The sequence below is a fragment of the Oncorhynchus tshawytscha genome, linkage group LG13, assembly GCF_018296145.1.
Source record: "Oncorhynchus tshawytscha isolate Ot180627B linkage group LG13, Otsh_v2.0, whole genome shotgun sequence".
Lineage (NCBI taxonomy): Eukaryota > Metazoa > Chordata > Actinopteri > Salmoniformes > Salmonidae > Oncorhynchus > Oncorhynchus tshawytscha.
In genome coordinates, this window is record NC_056441.1 from 1,751,119 (window position 1) to 1,775,124 (window position 24,006).

At 44.3% G+C, this 24,006-nt stretch overlaps 2 protein-coding genes across 5 annotated transcripts in view; one reads left to right on the forward strand and one right to left on the reverse strand.

Annotated features, from left to right (window-relative positions):
• The window catches only part of cibar1 (CBY1 interacting BAR domain containing 1), a 21,106-nt gene extending 16,539 nt beyond the window's left edge, over positions 1 to 4,567 (forward strand). The window contains exons 8-9 of one of the 4 annotated variants that reach the window (XR_006078540.1): positions 1,871 to 2,587; positions 2,637 to 2,660. Coding sequence is in view for 3 of the 4 variants with exons in the window: in XM_042295055.1 (XP_042150989.1) it covers positions 1,871 to 1,990; positions 3,777 to 3,890 (234 nt within the window). In the remaining variant the exon portion in view is untranslated. Of the gene's footprint in view, positions 1 to 1,870; positions 2,588 to 2,636; positions 2,661 to 3,338; positions 3,436 to 3,776 lie in introns of those variants that run through there. The other 3 variants (XM_042295055.1, XM_042295056.1, XM_042295057.1) reach the window with 3 other exon arrangements.
• Positions 4,568 to 5,532: 965 nt separating this feature from the next.
• Positions 5,533 to 9,020, reverse strand: LOC121839010 (extensin-1-like). The gene is made up of 5 exons (XM_042295015.1): positions 8,898 to 9,020; positions 6,508 to 6,845; positions 6,057 to 6,344; positions 5,813 to 5,953; positions 5,533 to 5,707 (listed from the first exon to the last, which is right to left on the reverse strand). Exons 1-5 carry the CDS (start codon positions 9,018 to 9,020, stop codon positions 5,533 to 5,535), a joined length of 1,065 nt encoding a protein of 354 aa, XP_042150949.1.
• Positions 9,021 to 24,006: the final 14,986 nt, after the last annotated feature.

A 24,006-nucleotide genomic window follows, 5' to 3' on the forward strand; every position in this document is an offset into this window, starting at 1 on the left:
TCCTTTTTGTTTGTTCTTTAAACTCATCTGCCATTCACATCATCCGTTCATATCAAATCAAACTGGTACCCTGGATAACCTGTTTGAGTGACTCACCTTGTGAGCAATGGGAGATTGATTCATTCTGTAAGCACAAATGACAACAAGCTTCTAGCTAGACCTGATCAAGGGCTTTGACCTAAATGACTCCCTATCCCCTATATAGTGCACTATCTTTACATATGGCTCTGGTCAAAAGTGGTGCACTAAATAGGGAATAGGTTGCCATTTGGGATGCTACCAAGGACTTAGTGGAATGGAATGCATTCTCCACACTCTCCCCTGCTGAGTCCTTAATTAACACACTTAGTGGTTTCTGGGGACATACTTTTTACTGGTTGGTTGGTTTTATACTGAGGTGTAATTAGATTGTCAGTTTGATTACTGGGCTCCTTGCTTGCACAATATTTTCTCATTTGTGTGCATAGTGTTTCTTTTCTTCTAATTGTTTGATTAGCTACAGATCCTGAAGGAAGGGTAGAGGATGATGTGTTGCTATTGAAGAAAGTTTGTATCATCAATGACATAAGGCCCATTGTTTGGCTTAGCAACGACCACGAAGGGTAAAGAACGTTTCGTAACGTTATGAACCTGTTTTCCTCCGTACAATTTCCATACCCATTGACTTGCATGTGTTTTGAAATTAACATGCTGCTTATCTGGCTCTATAATATATCCTTTACTACAGCACTACTTAATATCCAACTTTGACTTGAAGAATGTCTCTTCTGTACTCTAAATATTTATCTAGCTAACTGCCTATTGCTTGCTAGTTGAACAATTGAAAGGCTCTGACTCTCTCTCTAGGAATGTGATGAAAGAAATAAAAGCTGAAAGAAATCATTCTCTCTTCTATTATTCTGACATTTCACATTCTTAAATAAAGTGGTGATCCTAACTGACCTAAAACAGGGAATTATTACTCAGATTAAATGTCAGGAATTGTGAAAAACTGACTTCAAATGTATTTGGCTAAGGTAAACTTCTGACTTCAACTGTAGATACTGTATTCCATTCTACTGTATTTTAGTCGATTCCATGCCGACATTGCACAATCTAATAATATATATATTTCTTAATTCCATTCTTTTACTTTTAGATTTGTGTGTACAATTGTGAATCATTTTTAGATACTACTGCGCTGTTAGGTTCTACTGTACTGATGGAGCTAGAAACACCAGCATTTTTTAAATTTTTTATTTTACCTTTATTTAACTAATTAAGAACAAATTCTTATTTTCAATGACGGCCTAGGAACAGTGGGTTAACTGCCTGTTCAGGGGCAGAACGACAGATTTGTACCTTGTCAGCCCAGGGGTTTGAACTTGTAACCTTCCAGTTACTAGTCCAACACTCTAACCACTAGGCTACCCTGCCGCCTCTACACTCTAACCACTAGGCTACCCTGCCTCCTCTACACTCTAACCACTAGGCTACCCTGCCACCACTGCATTGTTGGAGCTAGAAACACAAGCATTTTGCTACACCCCCAATAACATTAGCTAAAAATGAATATGTGACCAATAAAATGTTATTTTATTTGTCAACACTTCTTACAAAAACAAGTAGTGATGAAGGGTAACACTGCATGTCTGTCCAGTGTAATAGGACTTTTATACAGGGTAATGTCTAGGATTCTGCACATTATTGTTCCATTCTTCATACTCATTTATAATTGGCTATCAAAGGCAGAACACATTTGTTTACATTCTGGAAATGTCCATTGTTTTACACCCAATTGTCAGTTCAAGAGGCCAGCAGAAGCACTGTTTTTTTGGGGGGGGGTTTCTCAATGGAAGAGTATAGCCAGCCCTCCGTCCTGTTTTGGCAGGTATTCAGGAGCTTGCTGCACCCCCCTGACTACCAGTCTCGCTTAGAAATAGTGCGTGCTAATTCCAAAACATCACTCAATCTGACTGCGTCTACCCTGAGTAAAACGGGGACCTTACAGGTAAGATACTGGTGCCTAAAACCAACTTACTCTCTTCAGGTTCTGAACCTTTGACCTTTGGCTACATCTACTGTTGGTGCCCGATAACTGTGGTGTAATTCAACCACTTGTTTTGATTGATGGGAGTGTTAATGGGGTAATCTTGATGCTTCCAACATGGTTTTTGCTCCACGCAGAATCCCCCAGTTTTCCGCGTAGAAAAGCATTCTACGCGGAGCGTTCTATGGCCCTTGTTAATATCCCTTACTGCGCCTTTATCAGTCAGGCTGTATCTGAGCTGTGTACAGCAACATCATCCTTATCATCACAAACTAACTAACCTCTTCACAGGAACACCTAGAGGTAGCCTGTAATCTGATATCAAACTGCTTTATTTAACAGGAACACCTAGAGGTAGCCTGTAATCTGATATCAAACTGCTTTATTTAACAGGAACACCTAGAGGTAGCCTGTAATCTGATATCAAACTGCTTTATTTAACAGGAACACCTAGAGGTAGCCTGTAATCTGATATCAAACTGCTTTATTTAACAGGAACACCTAGAGGTAGCCTGTAATCTGATATCAAACTGCTTTATTTAACAGGAACACCTAGAGGTAGCCTGTAATCTTATCAAACTGCTTTATTTAACAGGAACACCTAGAGGTAGCCTGTAATCTGATATCAAACTGCTTTATTTAACAGGAACACCAGAGGTAGCCTGTAATCTGATATCAAACTGCTTTATTTAACAGGAACACCTAGGGTAGCCTGTAATCTGATATCAAACTGCTTTATTTAACAGGAACACCTAGAGTTTTAGCCTAGTAATCTGATATCAAATCTTTTAGTTTATTTAACAGGAACACTAGAGGAGCCTGTAATCTGATATCAAACTGCCCGAGCAGACAGGAACAGGAGAGGTAGCCTGTAATCTGATATCAAATGCTTTATTTAACAGGAACACCTAGAGGAAGCCTGTGATCTTATCAAAGTCTGCTTTATTTAACAGAACATGAAGAAGCCTGGAAATCTGTTATCAAACTTTTATTTTGATGGGAGGAACACCTAGAAATGGTAGCCTGTAATCTGATATCAAACTGATGTTAACAGGAACACCTAGAGGTAGCCTGTAATCTGATATCAAACTGCTTTATTTAACAGGAACACCTAGAGGTAGCCTGTAATCTGATATCAAACTGCTTTATTTAACAGGAACACCTAGAGGTAGCCTGTAATCTGATATCAAACTGCTTTATTTAACAGGAACACCTAGAGGTAGCCTGTAATCTGATATCAAACTGCTTTATTTAACAGGAACACCTAGAGGTAGCCTGTAATCTGATATCAAACTGCTTTATTTAACAGGAAGACTGAGAGATGTAGCCTGCTTTATTTCCATCTCCTCTGTCTTTGAGGATGCTGAGCCTGGTCTCCGGGGGCTAGCCCAGCCCTAGTCTCCGGGAATAGAAAAGCCCTGGTTTCCGGGGCTAGCCCAGAATAAAGTCTCCAGGGAGCCCAGCCCTGGTCTATAAAGCCCTGTCTCCAGAAGCCCAGCCCTGGTCTCCGGGGGCTAGCCCAGCCTTGTCTTTTGCCCAGCCCCGGTCTCCGGGGGCTAGCCCAGCCCCGGTCTCCGGGGGCTAGCCCAGCCCCGGTCTCCGGGGGCTAGCCCAGCCCTGGTCTCAGATACTGGTTGTGTGCTTGCCAACTTACAGCACAGTCACAGAATACATGTTTTAGAATAGTAACAAGTTATAGTGATCATCTTTTTAGTCAGTCTATTTACTGACTGCCCGTTTTCTATAGCAATCACTGACCCCGAGCAGACAGAGGAGAGAGGAGGAGGAGGAGGGAGATGACGAAGATGTGGATGATGAAGAGGAAGATGATGATCTTGAAGAAGTCACAGATGATGAATGAATTGGAAATCTGTTTTGATTAGTATCTTTTCATTTGTGATGGGAGGAGGTTTTCTAGGAAATAGTGTGTTCTTTATGGCCATGAAATGATGTCCTCAACAGGGTATGGCCCATAGGGCTCTGGTCAAAAGTAAGTGCACTATATAGGGAATAGGGTGCCACTTGTGGACACAGGATAATATTCACGTAAAGTGTTTTTAACCCAGCAGTTGTACATGGTCGTTATTATTTCCAATTCTGGAGCTGAAATAATTGCTATGTTATTTGTTTATCTATTTCATTGACCAAAGGGATGGTGGGATATCAATGTCTTTTTCATGTGGCAGTATTAATGTCTAATTGTATTTGTGTATAACAAAGTGCCAAATCTGTATTTGTTTTGTGTGGCAATGTTGCCTCTATTGTATAAACTTTCCAGAATAGAAAAACTGTTGTTTTTATGGAATAAACTCTTGCCAGTGGACTCAACAATGGAATTTATAAATTGTTCAGAATCTTCAATGTCTTGTTTTTGCCATGTAGACTTATTGGCACCATGTGTTGAATGATACACAGTCACAATGGTGATAACAGGAGGGTTTAGTTGAAACTGACTCACACTGGTCATAATGATGATGATGGTGGATTAGAAATGGTCATGCCAATGCAGTGATATTAAATAACCCTCTACATACTGTTCAGTTGTTTTACTGTCTGTTTAGTAAGCACTAAACTAGCCTGGTCCCAGGTCTGTGTGTGCTGTCTGTTTAGTAAGCACTAAACTAGCCTGGTCCCAGGTCTGTGTGTGCTGTCTGTTTAGTAAGCACTAAACTAGCCTGGTCCCAGGTCTGTGTGTGCTGTCTGTTTAGTAAGCACTAAACTAGCCTGGTCCCAGGTCTGTGTGTGCTGTCTGTTTAGTAAGCACTAAACTAGCCTGGTCCCAGGTCTGTGTGTGCTGTCTGTTTAGTAAGCACTAAACTAGCCTGGTCCCAGGTCTGTGTGTGGTCTGTTTAGGGCACTAAACTAGCCTGGTCCCAGGTCTGTGTGTGCTGTCTGTTTAGTAAGCACTAAAGTAGCCTGGTCCCAGGTCTGTGGTGCTGTCTGTTTAGGGGCACTAAACTAGCCAGGGGTGGTCCCAGGTCTGTGTGTGCTGACCCAGGGGTGTTGAGTAAGCAGGGATAAGGGGCCTGGTCCCAGGTCTGTGTGTGCTGTGAGTTCAGAAGCAGGGAAAGGGGCCTGGTCCCAGGGGTCTGTTTAGTAACCAGGGAAAGGGGCCTGGTCCCAGGTCTGTTTGTGCTGTCTGTTTAGTAACCACTAAACTAGCCTGGTCCCAGGTCTGTTTGTGCTGTCTGTTTAGTAAGCACTAAACTAGCCTGGTCCCAGGTCTGTTTAGTAACCACTAAACTAGCCTGGTCCCGGGTCTGTTTGTGCTGTCTGTTTAGTAACCACTAAACTAGCCTGGTCCCAGGTCTGTTTGTGCTTTCTGGAGCCTGCTCCACTCCTAGGGTGTCATGGATACCAGTGTGCTGCTGTGAACTACATGACAAAATGAGTAGTGGATATGATCCAATGACATCCTCCGGTGGTGAAGGACAACCCAGGGGTGGGGGGTGAGTCAGAAGCAGGGATAAGGGGCCCTCGCTGACCCAGGGGTGGGGGGTGAGTCAGAAGCAGGGATAAGGGGCCCTCGCTGACCCAGGGGTGGGGGGTGAGTCAGAAGCAGGGATAAGGGGCCCTCGCTGACCCAGGGGTGGGGGGGTGAGTCGGAAGCAGGGATAAGGGGCCCTCGCTGACCCAGGGGTGGGGGGGTGAGTCAGAAGCAGGGATAAGGGGCCCTCGCTGACCCAGGGGTGGGGGGGGTGAGTCAGAAGCAGGGATAAGGGGCCCTCGCTGACCCAGGGGTGGGGGGTGAGTCAGAAGCAGGGATAAGGGGCCCTCGCTGACCCAGGGGTGGGGGGTGAGTCAGAAGCAGGGATAAGGGGCCCTCGCTGACCCAGGGGTGGGGGGTGAGTCAGAAGCAGGGATAAGGGGCCCTCGCTGACCCAGGGGTGGGGGTGAGTCAGAAGCAGGGATAAGGGGCCCTCGCTGACCCAGGGGTGGGGGGTGAGTCAGAAGCAGGGATAAGGGGCCCTCGCTGACCCAGGGGTGGGGGGTGAGTCAGAAGCAGGGATAAGGGGCCCTCGCTGACCCAGGGGTGGGGGGTGAGTCAGAAGCAGGGATAAGGGGCCCTCGCTGACCCAGGGGTGGGGGGTGAGTCAGAAGCAGGGATAAGGGGCCCTCGCTGACCCAGGGGTGGGGGTGAGTCAGAAGCAGGGATAAGGGGCCCTCGCTGACCCAGGGGTGGGGGGGTGAGTCAGAAGCAGGGATAAGGGGCCCTCGCTGACCCAGGGGTGGGGGTGAGTCAGAAGCAGGGATAAGGGGCCCTCGCTGACCCAGGGGTGGGGGATGAGTCAGAAGCAGGGATAAGGGGCCCTCGCTGACCCAGGGGTGGGGGGTGAGTCAGAAGCAGGGATAAGGGGCCCTCGCTGACCCAGGGGTGGGGGGTGAGTCAGAAGCAGGGATAAGGGGCCCTCGCTGACCCAGGGGTGACCCAGGGGGGGGGGGTGAGTCAGAAGCAGGGATAAGGGGCCCTCGCTGACCCAGGGGTGGGGGGTGAGTCAGAAGCAGGGATAAGGGGCCCTCGCTGACCCAGGGGTGGGGGGTGAGTCAGAAGCAGGGATAAGGGGCCCTCGCTGTCCCAGGGGTGGGGGGTGAGTCGGAAGCAGGGATAAGGGGCCCTCGCTGACCCAGGGGTGGGGGGTGAGTCAGAAGCAGGGATAAGGGGCCCTCGCTGACCCAGGGGTGGGGGTGAGTCAGAAGCAGGGATAAGGGGCCCTCGCTGACCCAGGGGTGGGGGGTGAGTCAGAAGCAGGGATAAGGGGCCCTCGCTGACCCAGTGGTGGGGGGGTGAGTCAGAAGCAGGGATAAGGGGCCCTCGCTGACCCAGGGGTGGGGGGTGAGTCAGAAGCAGGGATAAGGGGCCCTCGCTGACCCAGGGGTGGGGGGTGAGTCAAAAGCAGGGATAAGGGGCCCTTGCTGACCCAGGGGTGGGGGGGTGAGTCAGAAGCAGGGATAAGGGGCCCTCGCTGACCCCTCGGAAAGCGAGGTCTGTCTATTTGTATTTTTTAGGGATCCCCATTAGCTGTTGCCAAGCGACTCTTGCTGGGGTCAAAACACACCAAAGGAACCATATTACATACGAAACAAGAGATGAACTGTGTTTTAACTGAATGACCTAAAGATAAAACAGTACATCATATGACATCTCTACACCACCACACATCCACAACATGTTCAATATCACCATGTGTGTGTGTCTCTTCACAGACCCCGTTGTTCCATAAGGAGTATTTTTGTCAGTTTTTTAAACCTGATTCTATTGATGCATCAGTTACCTGATGTGGAATAGAGTTCCATGTAGTCTCATGGCTCTATGTAGTACTGTGAACCTCCCATAGTCTGTTCTGGACTTGGGGACTGTGAAGAGACCTCTGGTAGCTCTCTCCCCTCTACTAGCTGGTCCACTCCTCTGCTAGCGGATCCTCTCCTCACCACTCCTCTGCTAGCTGGTCCTCTCCTCGCCACCCCTCTGCTAGCTGGTCCTCTCCTCTGCTAGCTGTTTCTCTCCTCTGCTAGCTGTTTCTCTCCTCACCACTCCTCTGCTAGCTGGTCCTCTCCTCTGCTAGCTGGTCCTCTCCTCTGCACCACTCCTCTGCTAGCTGGTCCTCTCCTCACCAGCTTGCTAGCTCACCACTCCTCTGCTAGCTGGTCCTCTCACCACTCCTCTGCCAGCTGGTCCCCCTCTGCTAGCTGGTCCTCTCCTCACCACTCCTCTGCTAGCTGGTCCTCTCCTCACCACTCTTCTGCTTGCTGGTCCTCTCCTCTGTTAGCTGTTTCTCTCCTCACCACTCCTCTAGCTGGTCCTCTCCTCACAACTCCTCTGCTAGCTGGTCCTCTCCTCACCACTCCTCTGCTAGCTGGTCCTCTCCTCTGCTAGCTGGTCCTCTCCTCACCTCCCCTCTGCTAGCTGGTCCTCTCCTCTGCTAGCTGGTCCTCTCCTCACCACTCCTCTGCTAGCTGGTCCTCTCCTCACCACTCTTCTGCTAGCTGGTCCTCTCCTCTGCTAGCTGGTCCTCTCCTCACCACTCCTCTGCTAGCTGGTCCTCTCCTCTGCTAGCTGGTCCTCTCCTCACCACCCCTCTGCTAGCTGGTCCTCTCCTCACCAACCCTCTGTGTTTATGGAGGAGGAGGAGTGAGACCTGTATCTCTTCCTCCATACCTCCTCCTCCTTATCTCCTCCGTACCTCCTCCTCCATATCTCCTCCTCCATATCTTATCCTCCATATCTCCTCCTACTTACAGTGGGGCAAAAAAGTTTAGTCAGCCACCAATTGTGCAAGTTCTCCCACTTAAAAAGATGAGAGTAGCCTGTAATATTTATCATTGGTACACTTCAACTATGACAGACAAAATGAGAAAAATCACAAAATCACATTGTAGGATTTTTTATGAATTTATTTGCAAATTATGGTGGAAAAAAATAATTTTGTGTGTGTGAGAGAGAGAGAGAGAGAGAGAGAGAGAGATATGGAGGAGGAGAAAAGGAGGATGAATGGAGGACAAGATATGGAGGAGGTACGAGGGAGGTATGGAGGAAGTACATTTCTCCTCCATATCTCCTCCTCCATTTCTCCTCTGTACCTCCTCCTCCATATATCCTCCTCCATATCTCCTTCTCCATTTCTCCTCTGTACCTCCTCCATAACTCCTCCTCCATTTATCCTCTGTACCTCCTCCTCTGTACCTCCTCCATATCTCCTCCGTATCTCCTCCATATCTCCTCCTGCATATCTTCTCCATATATCCTCCTCCATATCTTCTCCATACCTCCTCCTCCATATCTCCTCCGTACCTCCTCCTCCGTACCTCCTCCTCCATATCTCCTCCTCCGTACCTCCTCCTCCATATCTCCTCCATATCTCCTCCGTACCTCCTCCTCCATACCTCCTCCATAACTTCTCCGTACCTCCTCCATATCTTCTCCTCCGTACCTCCTCCATATCTTCTCCTTCATATCTCCTCTGTACCTCCTCCTCCATATATCCTCCTCCATATCTTCTCTATATCTCCTCCGTACCTCCTCCTCCATATCTTCTCCTCCTTATCTCCTCCGTACCTCCTCCTCCGTACCTCCTCCATATCTCCTCCTCCATATCTCCTCCGTACCCTCCATATCTTCCTCCCTCCATATCCTCCTCCATATCCTCCATATATCCTCCTCCATATCTTCTATATCTCCTCCGTACCTCCTCCTACATATCTTCTCCTCCGTACCTCCTCCATACCTCCTCCTCCTACCTCCTCCATATCTCCTCCGTACCTCCTCCTCCATATCTTCTCCTCCATACCTCCTCCTCCATACCTCCATATCTTCCTCCATATCTCCTCCGTACCTCCTCCATATCTTCTCCATACCTCCTCCTCCATATCTCCTCCATACCTCCTCCTCCATATCTCCTCCGTACCTCCTCCTCCATATATCCTCCTCCATATCTTCTCCATATCTCCTCCTCCATACCTCCTCCATATCTTCTCCATATCTCCTCCGTACCTCCTCCATATCTTCTCCTCCATATCTCCTCTGTACCTCCTCCTCCGTACCTCCTCCATATCACCAGTCTTACTCTGAGGATCTATATTAATACAGTATGTTTGTGCTGTCTTATCAACTTATTTTGAAATCTAAACTGATCCTAGATCAGCAATCTTACTCTGAGGGTCTGTATTCATACAGTATGCTTAACTCCTATTAAAATCGAAACTGTCACAAGAGGGCTCTTGATGAGAGACCGTACCCATACCCTTACCTCATCGCTTGCTGTATGGTCCTCCATGATCCTCAACACTGGGGCCCCACAAGGGGCCCCACAAGCCCTCTCCTGTACTCCCTGTTCACTCACGACTGCGTGGCCATGCACGCCTCCAACTCAATCATCAAGTTTGCGGACGACACAACAGTGGTAGGCTTGATTACCAACAACGACGAGACGGCCTACAGGGAGGAGGTGAGGGCCCTCGGAGTGTGGTGTCAGGAAAATAACCTCACACTCAACGTCAACAAAACTAAGGACATGATTGTGGACTTCAGGAAACAGCAGAGGGAACACCCCCCCCATCCACATCGATGGAACAGTAGTGGAGAGGGTAGCAAGTTTTAAGTTCCTCGGCATACACATCACAGACAAACTGAATTGGTCCACTCACACAGACAGCATCGTGAGGAAGGCGCAGCAGCACCTCTTCAACCTCAGGAGGCTGAAGAAATTCGGCTTGTCACCAAAAGCACTCACAAACTTCTACAGATGCACAATCGAGAGCATCCTGGCGGGCTGTATCACCGCCTGGTATGGCAACTGCACCGCCCTCAACCGTAAGGCTCTCCAGAGGGTAGTGAGGTCTGCACAACGCATCACCGGGGCAAACTACCTGCCCTCCAGGACACCTACACCACCCGATGCTACAGGAAGGCCATAAAGATCATCAAGGACATCAACCACCCGAGCCACTGCCTGTTCACCCCGCTGTCATCCAGAAGGCGAGGTCAGTACAGGTGCATCAAAGCTGGGACCGAGAGACTGAAAAACAGCTTCTATCTCAAGGCCATCAGACTTTTAAACAGCCACCACTAACATTGAGTGGCTACTGCCAACACACTGTCAATGACACTGACTCTACTCCAGCCACTTTAATCATGGGAATTGATGGGAAATGATGTAAATATATCACTAGCCACTTTAAACAATGCTACCTTATATAATGTTACTTACCCTACATTGTTCATCTCATATGCATACGTTGATACTGTACTCTATATCATCGACTGCATCCTTATGTAATACATGTATCACTAGCCACTTTAACTATGCCACTCGGTTTACATACTTATCTCATATGTATATACTGTACTCGATATCATCTACTGTATCTTGCCTATGCTGCTCTGTACCATCACTCATTCATATATCCTTATGTACATATTCTTTATCCCCTTACACTGTGTATAAGACAGTAGTTTTTTTGGAATTGTTAGTTAGATTACTTGCTCGTTATTACTGCATTGTCGGAACTAGAAGCACAAGCATTTCGCTACACTCGCATTAACATCTGCTAACCATGTGTATGTGACAAATAAAATTTGATTTGATTTGATTTGATTTATCTCCTCCGTACCTCCTCCTCCATATCTTCTCCATATCTCCTCCGTACCTCCTCCTCCATATCTTCTCCTCCATACCTCCTCCTCCATATCTCCTCCGTACCTCCTCCATATCTCCTCCTCCATATCTACTCCTCCATATATTCTCCTCGTACCTCCTCTGTACTTCCTCCATATCTCGCTCTCCGTGTGTGTGTGTGTGTGTGGCCGGAGTCATCATTACATAGGCAGCTCTGGAATGATCCATGTGTTGTCTGACTCATGGATAGATGTAGACGCCGTGAGACTTTAACATGGTGAAGAGGAGATATCTGTGTTCATTAAGTATCTCAGAGTGTTGATCATGTCCCCCCTGTCCACTCATTACAATCTAAACTGATCTTAGATCACCAGTCTTACTCTGAGGATCTATATTAATACAGTATGTTTGTGCTGTCTTATCAACTTATTTTGAAATCTAAACTGATCCTAGATCAGCAATCTTACTCTGAGGGTCTGTATTCATACAGTATGCTTAACTCCTATTAAAATCGAAACTGTCACAAGAGGGCTCTTGATGAGAGACCGTACCCATACCCTTACCTCATCACTGCTGTATGGTCAATGGGAGGCTGAAACATTGTGTTCTTTCATCTGGATGCAGAGTCAGACGGTAATCTGTTGTCAATTACATCCCTTGAGAGAGAGGGAGGGAGGGAGGGAGGAAGAGAAAGAGGGAGAGAGAGAGGGAGGGAAGGGAAAGAGAGAGAATGAATGGAAAAAAAGGGAGAGAGGGAGGGTGCTCTCCTCCCCTGTAGTCTTCAGCAGCCAGGGAAGGTCTGGCTGCTCCGTCTGTCCGTCCGTCTCTCTGTCTGTGTAAAGGCCTATGGAGGGCAGTACAGTACAGCCTGTGGTTGTCAGTATAAAATCCAGTCTAGGCTTCTATCCAGTGATTCGCCAGATGGGTGAGAGTCTGAAGCAGTGTAAATTACTACCAGTCAGTCATAGAGGGAAACTGCAGACAGACTCCCTAATCTGTACTTTGTTGATTTGGGAATGTGCAATACTTTCCGAGTTTGCCAAAATGTTTGAAATACCCCTTTACTTTGTAAATCTGAGAAGACCTACCGTAGTTATTGTAATATCCCTGATTGAACCAGTTTAGTTGTGAGGCCTACCGTAGTTCTTATAATACTCTACCGTAGTTCTTGTAATTCTCCTGATTGAACCAGTTTAGCTGTGAGTGAGGCCTAATGTACAGTACCAGTCAAAAGTTTGGACACACCTTCTCATTCAAGGGTTTTTATTTATTTATTTTTTACTATTTTCTACATTGTAGAATAATAGTGAATCCATCAAAACTACGAAATAACAAATATGGAATGTGTTTATGGAATGTATTGAATGTGTTGTAAATATATTTTAGATTTCAGATTTTTCAAAGTATTTGCCTTGATGACAGCATTGTACACTCTTAGCATTCTCTCAACCAGCTTCACCTGGAATGCTTTTCCAACAGTCTTGAAGGAGTTCCCACATATGCTGAGCACTTGTTGGATGCTTTTACTTCACTCTGCGGTCCAACTCATCCCAAACCATCTCAATTTGGTTGAGGTCAGGTAATTGTGGAGACCAGGTCATCTGATGCAGCACTCCATCACTCTCCTTCTTGGTCAAATAGCCCTGACACAGCCTGGAGGTGTGTTGGGTCACCTCCTCCTCCATGCTTTACGGTGGGAACCACACATGCAGAGATCATCCGTTCACCTAATCTGAGTCTCACGAAGCTACTGTGGTTGGAACCAAAAATCGCAAATTTGAACTCATCAGACCAAAGGAAAGATTTTCACTGGTCTAATGTCCATTGCTCGTGTTTCTTGGCTCAAGCAAGTCTCTTCTTATTATTGGTGTCCTTTAGTAGTGATTTCTTTGCAGCAATTCGACCACGAAGGCCTGATTTCACAAAGACTCCTCTGAACAGTTGATGTTGAGATGTGTCTGTTACTTGAACTCTGTAAAGCATAGATTTGGGCTGCAATTCCTCAGGCTGGTAACTCTAATGAACTTATCCTCTGCAGCAGGTAACTCTGGGTCTGCCTTTCCTTTTACCAAATAGGGCTATCTTCTGTATAACAACTCTACCTTGTCACAACACAACTGATTGGCTCAAACGCATTAAGAAGGAAATAAATTCCATAAATACATTTTTAATTACTTCTTATGGCTTGAATCCCGCTAACGGGATCGATATGACAACAGCCAGTGAAAGTGCAGGGCGCCAATTTCAAAACAACAGAAATCTCATAATTAAAATTCCTCAAACATAGAAGTATTTTAAACCATTTTAAAGATAAACTTGTTGTTAGTCCAACCACAGTGTCCGATTTCAAAAAGGCTTTAAGACGAAAGCACAACATATCATTATGTTAGCTCTGCACCTATTCACAGAAAAGCACAGCCATTTTTCCAGCCAAAGAGAGGAGTCACAAAAAGCAGAAATAGAGATAAAATGAATCACTAACCTTTGATGATCTTCATCAGATAACACTCATAGGACTTCATGTTACACAATACATGTATGTTTTGTTCGATAAAGTTCATATTTATATACAAAAATCTGAGTTTACATTGGGGCGTTATGTTTAGTAGTTCCAAAACATCTAGTGATTTTGCAGAGAGCCACATCAATTTACAGAAATACTCATAATAAACATTGATAAAAGATACAACTATTATGCATGGAATTATATATATATACACTTCTCCTTAATGCAATCGCTGTGTCAGATTTCAAAAAAGCTTTTCCGAAAAAGCAAACCATGCAAGAATCTGAGTACAGCGCTCAGACAACAAATCAAGCCATACAGATATCCACCATGTCGTGGAGTCAAAAGAAGTCAGAAATAACATTATAAGTATTCACTCCCAGGAATCACAGTTCCACAATAAATGTTTGATTTGTTCGATGAAGTCCATCATTTATGTCCAAATACCTCCTTTTTGTTCGCGCGTTTAGCCCAGAAATCCAAATTCATGACCCGCAAGCCAGACGAAAAGTCAAAAAGTTCCGTTACTGTCCATAGAAACATGTCAAATGAAGTATAGAATCAATCTGTAGGATGTTTTTAATACAAATCTTCAATAATGTTCCAACCGGAGGATTCCTTTGTCTTCAGAAATGCAATGGAACGCAAGCTAACTCCCACATGGACTCGTGTGACCAGCTCATGCCATTCTGCCAGACCACTGACTCATTCAGCCCCCCCCCCCTCCACAGTAGAAGCATCAAACAAGGTTCTAAAGACTGTTGACATCTAGTGGAAGCCTTAGGTAGTGCAATTTGACCCCATAGACACTGTATATTCGATAGGCAAAGAGTTGAAAAACTACAAACCTCAGATTACCCACTACCTGGTTGGATTTTTTCTCAGGTTTTTGCCTGCCATATGAGTTCTGTTATACTCACAGACATCATTCAAACAGTTTTAGAAACTTCTGAGTGTTTTCTATTCAAATCTACTAATAATATGCATATATAATATGCCATATAATATAATAAAATATGCATATATTAGCAACTGTGCCTGAGTAGCAGGCAGTTTACTCTGGACACCTTATTCATCCAAGCTACTCAATACTGCCCCCAGCCATAAGAAATTTAACAAGCCACACCTGTTAATTGAAATGCATTCCAGGTGACTACCTCATGAAGCTGGTTGAGAGAATGCCAAGAGTGTGCAAAGCTGTCATCAAGGCAAAGGATGGCTACTTTGAAGAATCTCAAATATAAATATAAATAATTGTAAAAGGGTTTTCTAATGATCAACTAGCCTTTTAAAATGCTAAACTTGGATTAGCTAACACAACGTGCCATTGGAACACAGGAGTGATGGTTGCTGATAATGGGCCTTTGTACGTTTATGTAGATATACCATAACAAATCAGCCGTTTCCAGCTACAATAGTCATTTACAACATTAACAATGTCTACACTGTATTTCTGATCAATTTGATGTTATTTTAATGGACAAAAAGATGTTTTTCTTTAAAAAATAAGGACAAGTGACCCAAACGTTTGAACGGTAGTGTGTCAAAATCTTTTTCCTCTTCACTTGGTTACCACAACCGTTTATATTCCAATAGATTATGTTTACATCATCAGCTTTTTCTTGTGATTCTCCTCCACTGTGGTAATCCGTCTTTCTGTCCCATCCATCCTCTTGTATCGCATCAACTGTTTCCTTTAGCTCTGTAGTTGTTTTTATCGTGAAGACATCGGATGCCACATCCAACAACATCATGTTCATCTTTCCCATTTGCTCAAAAAGATCCTTCAGATTTACCAATTTCTCTGGGTTTACCTGTTTATCCATGTCTTGGTGTGGGGATTCGACTTGCTGTTTGTTTGCTATGTGGCCTTCTGTAAATTTTTATTTAATTTTATTTCACCTTTATTTAAACAGGTAGGCAAGTTGAGAACAAGTTCTCGTTTATAATTGCTACCTGGCCAAGATAAAGCAAAGCAGTTCGACACATACAACGACACAGAGTTACACATGGAGTAAAACAAACATACAGTCAATAATAAAGTAGAAAAATAAGTCTATATACGATGTGAGCAAATGAGGTGAGATAAGGGAGGTAAAGGCAAAAAAAAAATGTTTTAGGGAGTGTCAACATTCCAATAACGCCATTTTAGCAAGATGTTTCAAAATGTAAATGATCTTTATATTAAACTGTACTTCAAGTCAATATATAAAGACAATATTGAATTGAATTTCAGTATGTACATGCGGGTATGAGGAGCTCTAAAGTGTGTCCAGGCATTGCGATGGGTCGTGCTAAGAACACCCCTTAGCCATGGTATATTGGCCATATACCACACCCCCTCGGGCCTTATTGCTTTAATAATATTGTATATTTGCAGAATTCAATGGCTATAGTTCATTTTTACATGTTCTGTTTGAGCTGATTTTGAAAGCAAAAGTTTGTATTGTTGAATTTCGATTTTTCATAATATCAAGCTAGGACTGGTGGTTTGGTTAGCTAAACTAGCAGGTCTGTTTGTTTGGTTACCACGGCAACTACATTTATAAATTTACAAGTAAACTAGTTAGTTACTTCAATGGATGTTTAACACAATTCTACCGGCAAATACAGTGGGGCAAAAAGTATTTAGTCAGCCACCAATTGTGCAAGTTCTCCCACTTAAAAAGATGAGAGAGGCCTGTAATTTTTTATGACAGACAAAATGAGAAGAAAAAAATCCAGAAAATCACATTGTAGGATTTTTTATGAATTTATTTGCAAATTATGGTGGAAAATAAGTATTTGGTCAAGAACAAAAGTTTATCTCAATACTTTGTTATATACCCTTTGTTGGCAATAACAGAGGTCAAACGTTTTCTGTAAGTCTTCACAAGGTTTTCACACACTGTTGCTGGTATTTTGGCCCATTCCTCAATGCAGATCTCCTCTAGAGCAGTGATGTTTTGGGGCTGTTGCTGGGCAACACAGACTTTCAACTCCCTCCAAAGATTGTCTATGGGGTTGAGATCTGGAGAGACTGGCTAGGCCACTCCAGGACCTTGAAATGCTTCTTACGAAGCCACTCCTTCGTTGCCCGGGTGGTGTGTTTGGGATCATTGTCTTGCTGAAAGACCCAGCCACGTTTCATCTTCAATGCCCTTGCTGATGGAAGGAGGTTTTCACTCAAAATCTCACGATATATGGCCCCATTCATTCTTTCCTTTACACGGATCAGTCATCCTGGTCCCTTTGCAAAAAAACAGCCCCAAAGCATGATGTTTCCACCCCCATGCTTCACAGTAGGTATGGTGTTCTTTGGATGCAACTCAGAATTCTTTGTCCTCCAAACACGACGAGTTGAGTTTTTACCAAAAAGTTATATTTTGGTTTCATCTGACCTTATGACATTCTCCCAATCTTCTTCTGGATCATCCAAATGCTCTCTAGCAAACTTCAGACGGGCCTGGACATGTACTGGCTTAAGCAGGGGGACACGCCTGGCACTGCAGGATTTGAGTCCCTGGCGGCATAGTGTGTTACTGATGGTAGGCTTTGTTACTTTGGTCCCAGCTCTCTGCAGGTCATTCACTAGGTCCCCCCGTGTGGTTCTGGGATTTTTGCTCACTGTTCTTGTGATCATTTTGACCCCACGGGGTGAGATCTTGCGTGGAGCCCCAGATCGAGGGAGATTATCAGTGGTCTTGTATGTCTTCCATTTCCTAATAATTGCTCCCACAGTTGATTTCTTCAAACCAAGCTGCTTACCAATTGCAGATTCAGTCTTCCCAGCCTGGTGCAGGTCTACAATTTTGTTTCTGGTGTCCTTTGACAGCTCTTTGGTCTTGGCCATAGTGGAGTTTGGAGTGTGATTGTTTGAGGTTGTGGACAGGTGTCTTTTATACTGATAACAAGTTCAAACAGGTGCCATTAATACAGGTAACGAGTGGAGGACAGAGGAGCCTCTTAAAGAAGAAGTTACAGGTCTGTGAGAGCCAGAAATCTTGCTTGTTTGTAGGTGACCAAATACTTATTTTCCACCATAATTTGCAAATAAATTTATAAAAAATCCTACAATGTGATTTTCTGGATTTTTTTCCTCATTTTGTCTGTCATTGTTGAAGTGTACCTATGATGAAAATTACAGGCCTCTCTCATCTTTTTAAGTGGTAGAACTTGCACAATTGATGGCTGACTAAATACTTTTTTGCCCCACTGTATATTAAATTATATCCATGGTATAAAAGGGGATAATCAGCTCAGGGCACTATGCCTTCTCTGGGAAAGGTGACAATTCAGTTCTCCGCTAGCTCGCCGTGGAACACTCCTTCTACGTTATTTATTATTTTCCATAGAACGTATAGCCCCTCGTTGATCATCCTTTACCTAATAGTGATGTGAGCCAGGCATGTTCATACGCGTAACACACTGCATTTAATCCCTAATACAAGTCCATAGCCATGTTATTAACCTGGGCCTGTTGCGAAACCAAGCATATTAAAGCTACAATCCATATTTGGTGAACCTGCCCACTATTACAACAGCAAAGTTACTTCAAACAATGAACACAGTGTTTGTTATTGTTGTTGTAATCATTGCACATGCAACAGAACAACACTCCTCTCCTCCACTTCATCAACAAAACAATAACAAAAGGTGCTGAGGCAAACAGTGGCGTTATTTCATCAAATGCAGATTATAGCTTTAACTTGTAAATACTGATGCAGAAAACAGTGTGAGGCAGGCAGCATTTTGATAATGTAGTGAAGGTGAAAGGTGAGACATTGGCCAACGTGTCCTTACTACTGTAGCTGACCCTGTAAAACAACACATTTCACTGCACCTATCGGGTGTATGTCACAATAAAATATCTATAAAGGTGTCTCTGAGGGTCTGTTAAATGGGGGGAGGAAGAAGGGAAAACTTTCACAACGTTGTCTCTTCTTGATTTTCTACTTAATGTTTACTGCTGTTGCGTGAGAGACTGAGCCATTTAAACCGCCTTGGTTGAGCTGTTGTGCAATTAGCCCATAATTGGAGGGGGAGCGGAAGAGAGCGAGAAAGGAGGGAGGAGGGAGGGAGGGAGGGTGGAGGGAGGGAGGAGGGAGGGAGAAAGGAGGGGAGAAAGGAGGGAGGAGGGAGGGTGCCTTTAGTGGTTTTTGCTTTCCCCCAATGTAATTTGCTTTACCCTACTTGTCTTGCACAATTTGTGATTCGGTGGAATGTGTGATTGAGCAACACATTGCTACCTTGGTAAAAGGTGACAGCTCCAATGGAAGGTGTGTGTGTGTGTGTGTGTGTGTGTGTGTGTGTGTGTGTGTGTGTGTGTGTGTGTGTGTGTGTGTGTGTGTGTGTGTGTGTGTGTGTGTGTGTGTGTGTGTGTGTAAACACAGTGTTTAGTTATGAATCATGACCTTTACCTTGGTGATTATCATACCCTCTAAGTCCAATCTTTCATGACTAACCACCAGTAGCTATTCAGCTGTAATAATGTGTCAGGGTTAAGCAGTCTGCACCAACACCTTACTAGATATACTATAGGTATGTATGTGTTGATTTAGCTTGGCTTGTGAGGACCTGTACTGTCCTAATACATTCCTTCATAACCAGAGGACCAGGCCAGGGTTAGGTAAAGACTCTACAGCGTAATGTAATCAAATTAAATGATGAATAGAGAACCAAACTACTGATCTCTCCTATATGAATAGAGAACCAACCTGCTGATCTCTCCTATAGGAATAGAGAACCAACCTGCTGATCTCTCCTATAAGAATAGAGAACCAGCCTGCTGATCTCTCCTATGGGAATAGAGAACCAACCTGCTGATCTCTCCTATATGAATAGAGAACCAAACTACTGATCTCTCCTATATGAATAGAGAACCAACCTGCTGATCTCTCCTATATGAATAGAGAACCAACCTGCTGATCTCTCCTATATGAATAGAGAACCAAACTACTGATCTCTCCTATATGAAGAGAACCAAACTACTGATCTCTCCTATAGGAATAGAGAACCAACCTGCTGATCTCTCCTATATGAAGAGAACCAAACTACTGATCTCTCCTATATGAATAGAGAACCAAACTACTGACTATATGAATAGAGAACCAACCTGCTGATCTCTCCTGATCTCTATGAAGAGAACCAAACTACTGATCTCTCCTATATGAATAGAGAACCAAACCTATATGAACTGGGATCTCTCCTATATGAAGAGAACCAAACTACTGATCTCTCCTATATGAATAGAGAACCAACCTGATCTCTCCTATGGGAATAGAACCAAATCTCTCCTATAAGAATAGAGAACCAACCTGCTGATCTCTCCTATGGGAATAGAGAACCAACCTGCTGATCTCTCCTATATGAAGAGAACCAAACTACTGATCTCTCCTATATGAATAGAGAACCAACCTGCTGATCTCTCCTATATGAATAGAGAACCAACCTGCTGATCTCTCCTATATGAATAGAGAACCAAACTACTGATCTCTCCTATATGAAGAGAACCAAACTACTGATCTCTCCTATAAGAATAGAGAACCAACCTGCTGATCTCTCCTATGGGAATAGAGAACCAACCTGCTGATCTCTCCTATATGAAGAGAACCAAACTACTGATCTCTCCTATATGAATAGAGAACCAACCTGCTGATCTCTCCTATAGGAATAAAGAACCAAACTACTGATCTCTCCTATAGGAATAGAGAACCAACCTGCTGATCTCTCCTATAAGAATAGAGAACCAAACTACTGATCTCTCCTATAGGAATAGAGAACCAACCTGCTGATCTCTCCTATGGGAATAGAGAACCAACCTGCTGATCTCTCCTATAGGAATAGAGGACCAAACTACTGATCTCTCCTATAGGAATAGAGAACCAACCTGCTGATCTCTCCTATAAGAATAGAGAACCAACCTGCTGATCTCTCCTATGGGAATAGAGAACCAACCTGCTGATCTCTCCTATAAGAATAGAGAACCAACCTGCTGATCTCTCCTATAAGAATAGAGAACCAACCTGCTGATCTCTCCTATGGGAATAGAGAACCAACCTGCTGATCTCTCCTATAAGAATAGAGAACCAGCCTGCTGATCTCTCCTATGGGAATAGAGAACCAACCTGCTGATCTCTCCTATAGGAATAGAGAACCAACCTGCTGATCTCTCCTATAAGAATAGAGAACCAACCTGCTGATCTCTCCTATGGGAATAGAGAACCAACCTGCTGATCTCTCCTATAAGAATAGAGAACCAACCTGCTGATCTCTCCTATATGAATAGAGAACCAACCTGCTGATCTCTCCTATATGAATAGAGAACCAACCTGCTGATCTCTCCTATATGAATAGAGAACCAAACTACTGATCTCTCCTATATGAAGAGAACCAAACTACTGATCTCTCCTATAAGAATAGAGAACCAACCTGCTGATCTCTCCTATAGGAATAGAGAACCAAACTACTGATCTCTCCTATAGGAATAGAGAACCAACCTGCTGATCTCTCCTATAAGAATAGAGAACCAAACTGCTGATCTCTCCTATAGGAATAGAGAACCAACCTGCTGATCTCTCCTATAGGAATAGAGAACCAACCTGCTGATCTCTCCTATAGGAATAAAGCACCAAACTGCTCAGCTATCGAAGTTAAACATGTCCAGTGCATTCGGAAAGTATTCAAACCAATTGACTTTTTCAACATTGTGTTACTTTACAGCCTTATTCAAAAAAAAAAAAAATTAAAATTTAAATATTCCCCTCATGAATTTACACACAATACTCCATAATGACGAAGCAAAAACAGGTTTTTGGACATTTTTGCAGATGTATTAAAAATAAAAAACGGAAATATCAAATTTACATGAGTATTCAGACCCTTTACTCAGTACTTTGTTGAAGAAACTTTGGCAGCGATTACAGCCTTGAGTCTTCTTGGGTATAATGCTACACGATTGGCACACCTACATTTCTTCTCTACAGATCCTCTTAAGCTCTGTCAGGTTGGATGTGGAGCTATTTTCAGGTTTCTCCAGAGATATTCGATTGGGTTCAAGTCCGGGCTCTGGCTGGGCTACTCAAGGACATTCAGAAACTTGTCCCGATGTGCATTGTCTTGGCTGTGTGCTTAGGGTCATTGTCCTGTTGAAAGGTGAACCTTTGCCTGGTCTGAGGGCCTGAGCGCCCTGGAGAAGGTTTTCATCAAGGATCTCTCTGTACTTTGCTCTGTTCATCTTTCCCAGTCCCTGCCTCTGAAAAACATCCCCACAGCATGATGCTGCCACCACCATGCTTCACCGTAGGGATAGTACCTGGTATTCAGGCCAAAAATTTCATTCATGGTTTCATCAGACAAGATAATCTTGTTTCTCATGGAGAAAGTCCTATAGGTGTCTTTTGACAAACTCCAAGCGTGCCTTTTACTGAGGAGTGGCTTCTGTCTGGCCACTCTACAATAAATGCCTGATTGGTGGAGTGCTGCAGAGATGGTTGATCTTCTGGAAAGTTCTCCCATCTCCACAGAGGAACTCTGGAGCTCTGTCAGAGTGACCATCGGGTTCTTGGTCACCTCCCTGACCAAGGCCCTTCTCTCCCCCAATTGCTTAGTTTTGCCAGGCGGCCAGCTCTAGGAAGAGTCTTGGTGGTTCCAAACTTCTTCCATTTAAGAATGATGGAGGCCACTGTGTTCTTGGAGACCTTCAATGCTGCAGAAATGTTTGGTGACCTTCCCCAGAACTGTCCTTTGACAGCTCTACGGACATTTACTGCTCTCTGACATGAACTGTCACCTGTGGGACCTTATATAGACAGGTGTGTGCCTTTCCAAATCATTTCAAACCACAGGTGGACTCCAATGTAGTTATAGAAACATCTCAAGGATGATAAATGGAAACAGGATGCTCATCTGAGCTCAAATTGGAGTCTCATAGCAAAGGGTCTGAATACCTACACATATGAAGTATTTCAGTTTTTTGCAACAATGTACAAAAAAATGTTTTCACTTTGTCATTATGGGGTATTGTGTGTAGATTGATGAGGGGAAAAAATTATTTCATCCGTCTTAGACTAGGGCTGTAACGTAACAAAATGTGAAAAATGTCAAGGGGTCTGAATACTTTCCAAATGCATTGTATCACTGAGATAACCTCATACAGGACCTGGACAACTTGCCTTAATAGAAGGAACCATGAATTGTGCTCTGTGTCAGAGAATTCTACAGGAGAATGTCAGGCCATTCGTCTGTGGGCTGAAGCTGAGGCGCAGCTGGGTCATGCAGCACGACAATGATCCAAATCACATAATCAAGTCTACTAGAAAATGTCTAAAAAGCAACACATTTGAAGTTTTGTAATGGCCTAATTAAAGTAAAGACCTAATCCCAATTGAGATGTTGTGGCAGGACTTGAAACGAGCAGTTCACGCTTGGACCTGAGCAGTTCATGCTTGGACCTGAGCAGGACCTGAGTAGTTCATGCTTGGACCTGAGCAGGACCTGAGCAGGACCTGAGCAGTTCATGCTTGGACCTGAGCAGTTCATGCTTGAAAATCCACAAATGTTTCTGAGTTATAGCAGTTCTGCATGGAAGAATGGGACAAAATTCCTCAACTTTGACATGAGAGACTAATCAACAACTACAGGAAGTGTTTGGTTGGAGTCATTGCAGCTAAAGGTGGACTGATCAACAACTACAGGAGGTGTTTGGTTGGAGTCATTGCAGCTACAATAAATTCCTCAACTTTGACATGAGAGACTGATCAACAACTACAGGAAGCGTTTGTTTGGTCAACAACTACAGAAGTGTTTGGTTAAAGTCCTCCAGCAAAGGTGGACTGATCAACAACTACAGGAAGCGTTTGGTTGCAGTCAACAACTACAGGAAGCGTTTGGTTGGTCAACAGCTACAGGAAGTGTTTGTTGGTCAACAACTACAGGAAGTGTTTGGTTGGTCAACAACTACAAGAAGTGTTTGGTTGGAGTCATTACAGCTAAAGGTGGCCTGATCAACAACTACAGGAAGTGTTTGGTTGGAGTCATTGGTTGGTCTGATCAACAACTACAGGAAGCGTTTGGTTGGTCAACAACTACAAAAGTGTTTGGTTGGTCAACAACTACAGGAAGCGTTTGGTTGGTCAACAACTACAGGAAGTGTTTGGTTGGAGTCATGGCAGCTAAAGGTGGACTGATCAACAACTACAGGAAGTGTTTGGTTGGAGTCATTGTAGTTAAAGGTGGACTGATCAACAAATACAGGAAGTGTTTGGTTGGAGTCATTGCAGTTAAAGGTGGACTGATCAACAACTACAGGAAGTGGTTGGTTGGAGTCATTGCAGTTAAAGGGGGACTGATCAACAACTACAGGAAGTGGTTGGTTGGAG

Coding starts and splice junctions, on each gene's coding strand:
- LOC121839010 (XM_042295015.1), bottom strand. CDS start 9,020: ATGGAGGAGGATATATGGAGGAGGAGGTACAGAGGAGATATGAAGGAG. Junction 6,846..8,897: donor GAGGAGGTATGGAGGAGGAG/GTACGGAGGAGA, acceptor CCCCTGGGTCAG/CGAGGGCCCCTTATCCCTGC. Junction 5,954..6,056: donor GACTCACCCCCCACCCCTGG/GTCAGCGAGGGC, acceptor CCCCTGGGTCAG/CGAGGGCCCCTTATCCCTGC.